The following is a 14,686-nucleotide window of genomic DNA, read 5'->3' as shown; positions in this document are numbered from 1 at the left end:
ACCAACGGCATTGAAAGAACAAGACATGGGTAACAAAAACCCGTCGCACACCAGCCAACACGTGCACAAGCACTAACAATAAACAATCCCACACAAAGACATGGGTGGGGGGAACAGAGGGTTAAATATACAACAAGTAAATGAGGGGATTGAAACCAGGTGTGAGGGAAAACAAGACAAAACCAATGGAAAATGAAAAGTGGATCGATGATGGCTAGAAGACCGAGCGTCGCCCGTACAAGGAGAGGAACCGACGTCGGCGGAAGTCGTGACAATGATAACGTATGCTTCTTTTGTATTCCTTGTGTCTGTCTTGCTTCGGTCTCATAGGAAGATAGTATTTATTTTGAACTTTTATATGGTAGCATAGTTTGCTATCCAAGCGGATTGTTACAGGCGTTAGGGAACAGTGGATAGTATTTAGTCATTTGTCTAAGATTAGTATTCGACATATTTGATCAAAAAATGACCCTCCTGGTTCAGGATTAATAACCTGTGGGGGTAAGAAGAACGCTTGGTAATTCAACCTCCAGAATATTGGCATTGAATTTAAATCATTTCAGATATTTCCCTATATGATATATAGCCTATATAATACAGTACATATATGCACTGAGTGTACACCTTACTAGTACACCTTACTTGCACTCAGTACATATATGCACTGAGTGCACACCTTACTAGTACACCTTACTCGCACCCCCTTTTGCCCTCAGAACAGCCTCAATTCGTCGGGGCATGGGACTCAACAAGGTATCGAAAGCGTTCCGCAGGGGATGCTGGACCATGTTGACTCCAATGCTTCCCACAGTTGTGTCAAGTTGGCTGGATGTCCTTTGGGGCGGTGGACCATTCTTGATACACTCGGGGAAACGGTTGAGCTTGGAAAAAACCAGCAGCGTTGCAGTTCTTGACACAAACCGGTGCGCCTGGCACCTTCTACCATACCTCGTTCAAAAGGCACTTAAAATCTTTTGACTTGCCCATTCACCCTCTGAATGGCACACATTGTCTCCTTCCCTTCATCTACACTGATTTAAGTGGAGGTGACATCAATAAGGGATCATATCTTTCACCTGGATTCACCTGGTCAGTCTGTCATGGAAAGAGCAGGTGTTCCTAATGTTGTGTGCACTCAGTGTATGTACCCTACCGTTCCAAAATTTGGGGTCACTTATAAATGTCCTTGTTTTTTTAAAGAAAATAAAAAAATTGTTCATTAAAATAACATCAAATTGTTCAGAAAAACAGTGTTAATGTTGTAAATGACTATTGTAGCTGGAAACGACAGATTTTTTTTATGGAATATCTACATAGACGTACAGAGGTCCATTATCAGCAACCATCACTCCTGTGTTCCAATGGCACGTTGTGTTAGCTAATCCAAGTTTATCATTTTAAAAGGATAATTGATCATTAGAAAACCATTTTGCAATTATGTTAGCACAGCTGAAAACGGTGGTTCTGATTAAAGAAGCAATAAAACTGGCCTTCTTTAGACTAGTTGAGTATCTGGAGCATCAGCATTTGTGGGTTTGATTACAGGCTCAAAATGGCCATAATAATGAAAGTCGTCAGTCTATTTTTGTTCTGAGAAATGAAGGCTATTCCATGCGAGAAATTGCCAAGAAACTGAAGATCTCGTACAACACTGGGTACTACTCTCTTCACAGAACAGCGCAAACTGGTGTTTTGCGGGTACTATTTAATTGCGGGTACTTGGTAATTTCTCGTAAGGAATATCCTTAATTTCTGAAGAGTGAGAGAGGAGGTCTACCTCCCACTCAGTCTGAGAGAGAGAGAGAGAGAGAGAGAGAGAGAGAGAGAGAGAGAGAGAGAGAGAGAGAGAGAGAGAGAGAGAGAGAGAGAGAGAGAGAGAGAGAGAGAGAGAGAGAGAGAGAGAGAGATCTACCTCCCACTCAGTCTATTCTGAAGAGAGAGTGCGAGGGGAGCTGTCTTGAGAGCACAGCGTCATAGACGATAACACCACTGCAGAGACACGGGCATTGGCACAGCGCCTGACAGCTGGCATTTCTTTGCACTTAGTCGTAAATGGGGGGAGTTTACTTGTTCAGATTTCTCCTGCGCATCCCGGCCTCTCTCATTATGTTGGAATCCTCCTAACTTGATGGACTTCCCCATCCCTTTCAGCTGGCTACAGCAGTAGAAGTCTGAGGACAACGAGGCAGAGGAGAGACAAGGTTACGCTCCACAGGAGAGGGATATAACTGGGTAGGTCTGGATGTGGTTATGGCTGAGTCTTCCAGCTAACACCATGCCTTTATTCTACAACCACGTCCGGTGGCTGGATGTGGACATAATCATTACCAAAAGGGAGATTTATAATAAGTGACTTGGACACACAACCATGGCCACTGTGGAAGTGTTTCTCTCCGTCTTGATGCTTGTCATTATAGTAGTGTCGTTGCTGTCCAACACTGTGGTGCTGATCTGCTTTCTGTACAACCCAGAGATCAGGAAGCAAGTGCCCTGTGTGTTCACCCTCAACCTCACTTTCTGCAATTTGTTGCTGACCGTTTCCAACATGCCTCTAACTCTGGCGGGTCTCATCAACGAGGGTCAGCCTGGAAGTGACGCTTTCTGTCAGTTCGTCGGCTTTTCGGAGACTTTCTTAACGACGAATTCGATGTTGAGCATGGCCGCTCTGAGCATCGACAGGTGGATCGCCGTAGTGTTTCCGTTGAGGTACCACTCTAGAATACGACATAGAGACGCAGCTCTTGTGCTCGGATACACGTGGATACATTCTATGTCTTTTTCGACAGCGGCGGCTTGTCTCTCTTGGGTGGGATACCATCCGCTTTACGCGTCGTGCACTCTCGCCGACGTGACGGAGAACAGTCAGACCCCGTTTGTTATCTTTACAGTGCTTTTTCACTCCCTCACCTTTCTCCTGTCATTTCTAGTCCTGTGTGTCACATACCTGAAAGTGCTGAAGGTGGCAAGGTTCCACTGTAAACGGATAGACGTTATCACAATGCAAACTTTAGTGCTGCTTGTGGATATTCACCCAAGGTAAGAGGAGGTCTTTGAGTTGTATCTTCCTGTGTGCACCATAACTCCAACTCACCGTTGTTTTCATTTCATGTTGAAACCAGAACTATGCATCATGGGACATTTCTTTATTCTATTATATTATGATCTGTTGTGTTATATTCTATTGTGTTATATTCTATTGTGTTATATTCTGTCGTGTTATATTCTATTGTGTTAAATTCTATTGTGTTATATTCTATTGTGTTATATTATATTGTGTTATATTCTGTCGTGTTATATTCTATTGTGTTATATTCTATTGTGTTATATTCTGTCGTGTTATATTCTATTGTGTTATATTCTATTGTGTTATATTCTATTGTGTTATATTCTGCCGTGTTATATTCTATTGTGTTATATTGTGTTATATTATATTGTGTTATATTCTATTGTGTTCTATTCTATCGTGTTATATTCTATTGTGTTATATTCTATTGTGTTTTACTATATTGTGTTATATTCTATCGTGTTCTATTCTATCGTGTTCTATTCTATTGTGTTCTATTCCATTGTGTCCTATTCTATTGTGTTCTATTCTATTGTGTTCTATTATATTGTGTTATATTCTATTGTGTTTTACTATATTGTGTTCTATTCTTTCACATTCTATTCTATTGTGTTCTATTCTATTGTGTTATATTCTATTGTGTTTTATTTTATTGTGTTATATTCTGTTGTGTTTTACTATATTGTGTTATATTCTATTGTGTTATTTTCTATTGTGTTATATTATATTGTTTTTTATTATACTGTGTTCTATTGTGTTCTATTCTATTGTGTTATATTGTGTTATATTCTATTGTGTTATATTCTGTCGTGTTATATTCTATTGTGTTATATTCTATTGTGTTATATTCTATTGTGTTATATTCTGTCGTGTTATATTCTATTGTGTTATATTCTATTGTGTTATATTCTGTCGTGTTATATTCTATTGTGTTATATTCTATTGTGTTCTATTGTGTTCTATTCTGTCGTGTTATATTCTATTGTGTTATATTCTATTGTGTTCTATTCTATTGTGTTATATAGTGTTATATTCAATTGTGTTATATTCTATTGTGTTATATTCTGTCGTGTTATATTCTATTGTGTTATATTCTATTGTGCAATATTCTATTGTGTTCTATTCTATTGTGTTATATTTTATTGTGTTTTACTATATTGTGTTATATTCTATTGTGTTCTATTCTTTCACATTCTATTCTATTCTATTCTATTGTGTTATATTCTATTGTGTTTTATTTTATTGTGTTATATTCTGTTGTGTTTTACTATATTGTGTTATATTCTATTGTGTTATTTTCTATTGTGTTATATTATATTGTTTTTTATTATACTGTGTTCTATTGTGTTCTATTCTATTGTGTTATATTGTGTTATATTCTATTGTGTTATATTCTGTCGTGTTATATTCTATTGTGTTATATTCTATTGTGTTATATTCTATTGTGTTATATTCTATTGTGTTATATTCTGTCGTGTTATATTCTATTGTGTTATATTCTATTGTGTTCTATTGTGTTCTATTCTATTGTGTTTTATTGTGTTATATTCTATTGCGTTATATTCTGTCGTGTTACATTCTATTGTGTTATATTCTATTGTGTTCTATTCTATTGTGTTATATAGTGTTATATTCTATTGTGTTATATTCTATTGTGTTATATTCTGTCGTGTTATATTCTATTGTGTTATATTCTATTGTGCAATATTCTATTGTGTTCTATTCTATTGTGTTATATTTTATTGTGTTTTACTATATTGTGTTATATTCTATTGTGTTCTATTCTATTGTGTTATATTCTATTGTGTTATATTATAGTGTGTTATATTCTATTCTGTTTTATTTTATTGTGTTATATTCTATCGCGTTCTATTCTATTGTGTTCTATTCTATTGTGTTCTATTCTATTGTGTTCTATTCTATTGTGTTATATTCTATTGTGTTTTACTATATTGTGTTTTACTATATTGCGTTATATTCTATCGCGTTCTATTCTATTGTGTTCTATTCTATTGTGTTCTATTCTATTGTGTTCTATTATATTGTGTTATATTCTATTGTGTTTTATTTTATTGTTTTATATTCTGTTGTGTTTTATTGTGTTATATTCTATTGTGTTATATTCTGTCGTGTTATATTCTATTGTGTTATATTCTATTGTGTTCTATTGTGTTCTATTCTATTGTGTTATATAGTGTTATATTCTATTGTGTTATATTCTATTGTGTTATATTCTGTCGTGTTATATTCTGTCGTGTTAAATTCTATTGTGTTATATTCTATTGTGCAATATTCTATTGTGTTATATTCTATTGTGTTATATTCTATTGTGTTATATTCTATTGTGTTATATTTTATTGTGTTTTACTATATTGTGTTATATTCTATTGTGTTATATTCTATTGTGTTCTATTCTATTGTGTTATATTCTATTGTGTTATATTATATTGTGTTATATTCTATTGTGTTATATTCTATTGTGTTTTACTATATTGTGTTATATTCTATTGTGTTATTTTCTATAGTGTTATATTATATTGTGTTTCATTATACTGTTTTCGATTGTGTTCAATTTTATTGTGTTCTATTGTGTTCTATTCTATTGTGTTTTATTGTGTTATATTCTATTGTGTTATATTCTGTCGTGTTATATTCTATTGTGTTATATTCTATTGTGTTCTATTGTGTTCTATTCTATTGTGTTATATAGTGTTATATTCTGTCGTGTTATATTCTATTGTGTTATATTCTGTCGTGTTATATTCTATTGTGTTATATTCTATTGTGCAATATTCTATTGTGTTCTATACTATTGTGTTATATTCTATTGTGTTATATTCTATTGTGTTATATTTTATTGTGTTTTACTATATTGTGTTTTACTATATTGTGTTATATTCTATTGTGTTATATTCTATTGTGTTCTATTCTATTGTGTTCTATTCTATTGTGTTCTATTCTATTGTGTTATATTCTATTGTGTTATATTCTATTGTGTTATATTCTATTGTGTTTTACTATATTGTGTTATATTCTATTGTGTTATTTTCTATAGTGTTATATTATATTGTGTTTTATTATACTGTTTTCGATTGTGTTCAATTCTATTGTGTTCTATTGTGTTATATTCTATTGTGTTATATTCTATTGTGTTATTTTCTATTGTGTTATTTTCTATTGTGTTATTTTCTATTGTGTTATTTTCTATTGTGTTTTATTCTATTGTGTTATATTCTATTGTGTTTTACTTTATTGTGTTATATTCTATTGTGTTATTTTCTATAGTGTTATATTATATTGTGTTTCATAATACTGTGTTCTATTGTGTTCTATTCTATTGTGTTATATTGTGTTATATTCTATTGTGTTATATTCTATTGTGTTATTTTCTATTGTGTTATTATATTGTGTTTTATTATACTGTGTTATATTGTGTTATATTATATTGTGTTATATTCTATTGTGTTATATTGTGCTATATTCTATTGTGTTATATTCTATTGTGTTATATTATATTGTGTTATATTCTATTGTGTTATATTACATTGTCTTATATTCTATTGTGTTTTATTCTTTTGTTTTATATTGCATTCAATTCTATTGTGTTCTATTATGTTGTGTTCTGTTGAGTCTGTTCTATTCTGTTCTATTATGATGTGTTCTGTTGAGTCTATTCTATTGTGTTCTATTATGTTGTGTTCTATTGAGTGCATTCTATTGTGTTCTATTATGTTGTGTTCTGTTGAGTCTATTCTATTGTGTTCTATTATGTTTTGTTGAGTCTATTCTATTGTGTTCTATTATGTTGTGTTCTATTGAGTCTATTCTATTGTGTTCTATTATGTTGTGTTCTATTATATTGTGTTATATTCTATTGTGTTTTATTTTATTGTGTTATATTCTGTTGTGTTTTACTATATTGTGTTATATTCTATTGTGTTATTTTCTATTATGTTATATTATATTGTTTTTTATTATACTGTGTTCTATTGTGTTCTATTCTATTGTGTTATATTGTGTTATATTCTATTGTGTTATATTCTATTGTGTTACATTCTGTCGTGTTATATTCTATTGTGTTATATTCTATTGTGTTATATTCTGTCGTGTTATATTCTATTGTGTTATATTCTATTGTGTTCTATTGTGTTCTATTCTATTGTGTTTTATTGTGTTATATTCTATTGTGTTATATTCTGTCGTGTTATATTCTATTGTGTTATATTCTATTGTGTTCTATTGTGTTCTATTCTATTGTGTTATATAGTGTTATATTCTATTGTGTTATATTCTATTGTGTTATATTCTGTCGTGTTATATTCTATTGTGTTATATTCTATTGTGCAATATTCTATTGTGTTATATTCTATTGTGTTATATTCTATTGTGTTATATTTTATTGTGTTTTACTATATTGTGTTATATTCTATTGTGTTATATTCTATTGTGTTATATTCTATTGTGTTATATTCTATTGTGTTATATTCTATTGTGTTTTACTATATTGTGTTATATTCTATTGTGTTATTTTCTATAGTGTTATATTATATTGTGTTTTATTATACTGTTTTCGATTGTGTTCAATTCTATTGTGTTCTATTGTGTTCTATTCTATTGTGTTTTATTGTGTTATATTCTATTGTGTTATATTCTGTCGTGTTATATTCTATTGTGTTATATTCTATTGTGTTCTATTGTGTTCTATTCTATTGTGTTATATAGTGTTATATTCTATTGTGTTATATTCTGTCGTGTTATATTCTATTGTGTTATATTCTATTGTGCAATATTCTATTGTGTTCTATTCTATTGTGTTATATTCTATTGTGTTATATTCTATTGTGTTATATTTTATTGTGTTTTACTATATTGTGTTATATTCTATTGTGTTATATTCTATTGTGTTCTATTCTATTGTGTTCTATTCTATTGTGTTATATTCTATTGTGTTATATTATATTGTGTTATATTCTATTGTGTTATATTCTATTGTGTTTTACTATATTGTGTTATATTCTATTGTGTTATTTTCTATAGTGTTATATTATATTGTGTTTTATTATACTGTTTTCTATTGTGTTCAATTCTATTGTGTTCTATTGTGTTATATTCTATTGTGTTATATTCTATTGTGTTATATTCTATTGTGTTATTTTCTATTGTGTTATATTCTATTGTGTTTTATTCTATTGTGTTATATTCTATTGTGTTTTACTTTATTGTGTTATATTCTATTGTGTTATTTTCTATAGTGTTATATTATATTGTGTTTCATAATACTGTGTTCTATTGTGTTCTATTCTATTGTGTTATATTGTGTTATATTCTATTGTGTTATATTCTATTGTGTTATTTTCTATTGTGTTATTATATTGTGTTTTATTATACTGTGTTATATTGTGTTATATTATATTGTGTTATATTATATTGTGTTATATTCTATTGTGTTATATTGTGCTATATTCTATTGTGTTATATTCTATTGTGTTATATTATATTGTGTTATATTCTATTGTGTTATATTACATTGTCTTATATTCTATTGTTTTTATTCTTTTGTTTTATATTGCGTTCAATTCTATTGTGTTCTATTATGTTGTGTTCTGTTGAGTCTGTTCTATTCTGTTCTATTATGATGTGTTCTGTTGAGTCTATTCTATTGTGTTCTATTATGTTGTGTTCTATTGAGTCCATTCTATTGTGTTCTATTATGTTGTGTTCTGTTGAGTCTATTCTATTGTGTTCTATTATGTTTTGTTGAGTCTATTCTATTGTGTTCTATTATGTTGTGTTTTGTTGAGTCTATTCTATTGTGTTCTATTATGTTGTGTTCTGTTGAGTCTATCCTATTGTGTTCTATTTTACTGTGTTCTGTTGAGTCTATTCTATTGTGTTCTATTATGTTGTGTTCTATTGAGTCTATTCTATTGTGTTCTATTATGTTGTGTTCTATTGAGTCTATTCTATTGCGTTCTATTATGTTGTGTTCTGTTGAGTCTATTCTATTGTGTTCTATTCTACTGTGTTCTATTGAGTCTATTCTATTGTGTTCTGTTGTGTTCTAGTCTACTGCGGTCTATTGTGTTCTATTGTGTTCTATTCTATTGTGTTCTACTCTTATGTTATATTTTGTTTTCTATTCTATGGTGTTCTTTTGTGTTCTGTTGTGTTCTATTCTATTGTGTTCTATTCTATTGTGTTCTACTCTTATGTTATATTTTGTTTTCTATTCTGTTGTGTTCTATTCTATTGTGTTCTACTGCGTTCTGTTATATTGTGTTCTATTCCATTACTTTCTATTGTGATCTTTTGTGTTCTATTCTATTACATTCTATTGTGATCTTTTGTGTTCTATTCTATTACATTCTATTGTGATCTTTTGTGTTCTATTCTATTACATTCTATTGTGATCTTTTGTGTTCTATTGTGTTCTATTCTATTGTGTTCTATTCTATTACGTTCTATTGTGATTTTTTGTGTTCTATTCTATTGTGTTCTAATCCATTATGTTTTACTGTGTTCTATTGTGTTCAATATCTGTTCTACATGCAGTAATTCCAGATAGTTAATGGTTATATATACATGCAGTAACTCCAGATAGTTAATGGTTATATATACATGCAGTAACTCCAGATAGTTAATGGTTATATATACATGCAGTAACTCCAGATAGTTAATGGTTATATATACATGTAGTAACTCCAGATAGTTAATGGTTATATATACAGGCAGTAACTCCAGATAGTTAATGGTTATATCTGTTCTACATGCAGTAACTCCAGATAGTTAATGGTTATATATACATGTAGTAACTGCAGATAGGTAATGGTTATATCTGTTCTACATGCAGTAACTCCAGATAGTTAATGGTTATATCTGTTCTACATGCAGTAACTCCAGATAGTTAATGGTTATATATACATGTAGTAACTCCAGATAGTTAATGGTTATTTATACATGCAGTAACTCCAGATAGTTAATGGTTATATATACATGTAGTAACTCCAGATAGTTAATGGATATATATACATGTAGTAACTCCAGATAGTTAATGGTTATATATACAGGCAGTAACTCCAGATAGTTAATGGTTATATCTGTTCTACATGCAGTAACTCCAGATAGTTAATGGTTATATATACATGTAGTAACTCCAGATAGTTAATGGTTATATATACATGTAGTAACTGCAGATAGGTAATGGTTATATCTGTTCTACATGCAGTAACTCCAGATAGTTAATGGTTATATCTGTTGTACATGCAGTAACTCCAGATAGTTAATGGTTATATATACATGTCGTAACTCCAGATAGTTAATGGTTATTTATACATGCAGTAACTCCAGATAGTTAATGGTTATATATACATGTAGTAACTCCAGATAGTTAATGGTTATATATGTTCTACATACAGTAACTCCAGATAGTTAATGGTTATATATACATGCAGTAACTCCAGATAGTAAATGGTTATATATACATGCAGTAACTCCAGATAGTTAATGATTATATCTGTTCTACATGCAGTAACTCCAGATAGTTAATGGTTATATATACATGTAGTAACTCCAGATAGTTAATGGTTATATATATATGCAGTAACTCCAGATAGTTAATGGTTATATATACATACAGTAACTCCAAATAGTTAATGGTTATATATACATGCAGTAACTCCAGATAGTTAATGGTTACATATACATACAGTAACTCCAGATAGTTAATGGTTATATCTGTTCTACATGCAGTAACTTCAGATAGTTAATGGTTATATATACATGCAGTAACTCCAGATAGTTAATGGTTACATATACATACAGTAACTCCAGATAGGTAATGGTTATATCTGTTCTACATGCAGTAACTCCAGATAGTTAATGGTTATATATGTTCTACATACAGTAACTCCAGATAGTTAATGGTTATATATACATGCAGTAACTCCAGATAGTAAATGGTTATATATACATGCAGTAACTCCAGATAGTTAATGATTATATCTGTTCTACATGCAGTAACTCCAGATAGTTAATGGTTATATATACATGTAGTAACTCCAGATAGTTAATGGTTATATATATATGCAGTAACTCCAGATAGTTAATGGTTATATATACATACAGTAACTCCAAATAGTTAATGGTTATATATACATGCAGTAACTCCAGATAGTTAATTGGTTACATATACATACAGTAACTCCAGATAGTTAATGGTTATATCTGTTCTACATGCAGTAACTTCAGATAGTTAATGGTTATATATACATGCAGTAACTCCAGATAGTTAATGTTTATATATACATACAGTAACTCCAGATAGTTAATGGTTATATCTGTTCTACATGCAGTAACTCCAGATAGTTAATGGTTATATATACATGCAGTAACTCCAGATAGTTAATGGTTATATATACATGCAGTAACTCCAGATAGTTAATGGTTATATATACAGGCAGTAACTCCAGATAGTTAATGGTTATATCTGTTCTACATGCAGTAACTCCAGATAGTTAATGGTTATATATACATGTAGTAACTCCAGATAGTTAATGGTTATATATACATGTAGTAACTGCAGATAGGTAATGGTTATATCTGTTCTACATGCAGTAACTCCAGATAGTTAATGGTTATATATACATGTAGTAACTGCAGATAGGTAATGGTTATATCTGTTCTACATGCAGTAACTCCAGATAGTTAATGGTTATATATACATGTAGTAACTCCAGATAGTTAATGGTTATATATACATGTAGTAACTGCAGATAGGTAATGGTTATATCTGTTCTACATGCAGTAACTCCAGATAGTTAATGGTTATATATACATGTAGTAACTCCAGATAGTTAATGGATATATATACATGTAGTAACTCCAGATAGTTAATGGTTATATATACAGGCAGTAACTCCAGATAGTTAATGGTTATATCTGTTCTACATGCAGTAACTCCAGATAGTTAATGGTTATATATACATGTAGTAACTCCAGATAGTTAATGGTTATATATACATGTAGTAACTGCAGATAGGTAATGGTTATATCTGTTCTACATGCAGTAACTCCAGATAGTTAATGGTTATATCTGTTCTACATGCAGTAACTCCAGATAGTTAATGGTTATATATACATGTCGTAACTCCAGATAGTTAATGGTTATTTATACATGCAGTAACTCCAGATAGTTAATGGTTATATATACATGTAGTAACTCCAGATAGTTAATGGTTATATATGTTCTACATACAGTAACTCCAGATAGTTAATGGTTATATATACATGCAGTAACTCCAGATAGTTAATGATTATATCTGTTCTACATGCAGTAACTCCAGATAGTTAATGGTTATATATACATGTAGTAACTCCAGATAGTTAATGGTTATATATATATGCAGTAACTCCAGATAGTTAATGGTTATATATACATACAGTAACTCCAAATAGTTAATGGTTATATATACATGCAGTAACTCCAAATAGTTAATGGTTATATATACATGCAGTAACTCCAGATAGTTAATGGTTACATATACATACAGTAACTCCAGATAGTTAATGGTTATATCTGTTCTACATGCAGTAACTTCAGATAGTTAATGGTTATATATACATGCAGTAACTCCAGATAGTTAATGTTTATATATACATACAGTAACTCCAGATAGTTAATGGTTATATCTGTTCTACATGCAGTAACTCCAGATAGTTAATGGTTATATATACATGCAGTAACTCCAGATAGTTAATGGTTATATATACATGCAGTAACTCCAGAAAGTTAATGGTTATATATACATGCAGTAACTCCAGATAGTTCATGGTTATATATACATACAGTAACTCCAGATAGTTAATGGTTATATATACAGGCAGTAACTCCAGATAGTTAATGGTTATATCTGTTCTACATGCAGTAACTCCAGATAGTTAATGGTTATATATACATGTAGTAACTCCAGATAGTTAATGGTTATATATACATGCAGTAACTCCAGATAGTTAATGGTTATATATACATACAGTAACTCCAAATAGTTAATGGTTATGTATACATGCAGTAACTCCAGATAGTTAATGGTTATATATACATACAGTAACTCCAGATAGTTAATGGTTATATCTGTTCTACATGCAGTAACTCCAGATAGTTAATGGTTATATCTGTTCTACATGCAGTAACTCCAGATAGTTAATGGTTATATATACAGGCAGTAACTCCAGATAGTTAATCGTTATATCTGTTCTACATGCAGTAACTCCAGATAGTTAATGGTTATATATACATGTAGTAACTCCAGATAGTTAATGGTTATATATACATGCAGTAACTCCAGATAGTTAATGGTTATATATACATACAGTGACTCCAAATAGTTAATGGTCATGTATACATGCAGTAACTCCAGATAGTTAATGGTTATATATACATACAGTAACTCCAGATAGTTAATGGTTATATCTGTTCTACATGCAGTAACTCCAGATAGTTAATGGTTATATCTGTTCTACATGCAGTAACTCCCGATAGTTAATGGTTATATATACATGCAGTAACTCCAGATAGGTAATGGTTATATATACATACAGTAACTCCAGATAGTTAATGGTTATATCTGTTCTACATGCAGTAACTCCAGATAGTTAATGGTTATATATACCGGCAGTAACTCCAGATAGTTAATGGTTATATATACATACAGTAACTCCAGATAGTTAATGGTTATATCTGTTCTACATGCAGTCACTCCAGATAGTTAATGGTTATATCTGTTCTGCATGCAGTAACTCCAGATAGTTAATGTTTATATATACATGCAGTAACTCCAGATAGTTAATGGTTATATCTGTTCTACATGCAGTAACTCCAGATAGTTAATGGTTATATATACATGCAGTAACTCCAGATAGTTAATGGTTAAATATACATGCAGTAACTCCAGATAGTTAATGGTTATATATACATGCAGTTACTCCAGATAGTTATTGGTTATATATACAGGCAGTAACTCCAGATAGTTAATGGTTATATCTGTTCTACATGCAGTAACTCCAGATAGTTAATGGTTATATATACCGGCAGTAACTCCAGATAGTTAATGGTTATATATACATACAGTAACTCCAGATAGTTAATGGTTATATCTGTTCTACATGCAGTAACTCCAGATAGTTAATGGTTATATATACCGGCAGTAACTCCAGATAGTTAATGGTTATATATACATGCAGTAACTCCAGATAGTTAATGGTTACATATACATACAGTAACTCCAGATAGTTAATGGTTATATCTTATACATGCAGTAACTCCAGATAGTTAATGGTTATATATACATGCAGTAACTCCAGATAGTTAATGGTTATATATACATACAGTAACTCCAGATAGTTAATGGTTATATATACATGCAGTAACTCCAGATAGTTAATGGTTATATCGTTCTACATGCAGTAACTCCAGATAGTTAATGGTTATATATACATGTAGTAACTCCAGATAGTTAATGGTTATATATATATGCAGTAACTCCAGATAGTTAATGGTTATATATACATACAGTAACTCCAAATAGTTAATGGTTATATATACATGCAGTAATTCCAGATAGTTAA

At 30.6% G+C, this 14,686-nt stretch overlaps 1 protein-coding gene across 1 annotated transcript in view; it reads left to right on the top strand.

Moving 5' to 3' along the window:
• Positions 1-2,368: 2,368 nt before the first annotated feature.
• The window catches only part of LOC106593316 (G-protein coupled receptor 26-like), an 88,617-nt gene continuing 76,299 nt past the window's right edge, over positions 2,369-14,686 (top strand). The window contains exon 1 of the mRNA XM_045700566.1: positions 2,369-3,036. Within this exon, the coding sequence (XP_045556522.1) occupies positions 2,369-3,036 (668 nt within the window). The remainder of the gene's footprint in view (positions 3,037-14,686) is intronic.

This window comes from Salmo salar, chromosome ssa18 (assembly GCF_905237065.1).
Source record: "Salmo salar chromosome ssa18, Ssal_v3.1, whole genome shotgun sequence".
Taxonomy (NCBI): Eukaryota; Metazoa; Chordata; class Actinopteri; order Salmoniformes; family Salmonidae; genus Salmo; species Salmo salar.
Note: the sequence above shows the minus strand (reverse complement) of the source record. Positions and strands in the feature narration are given on the sequence as shown.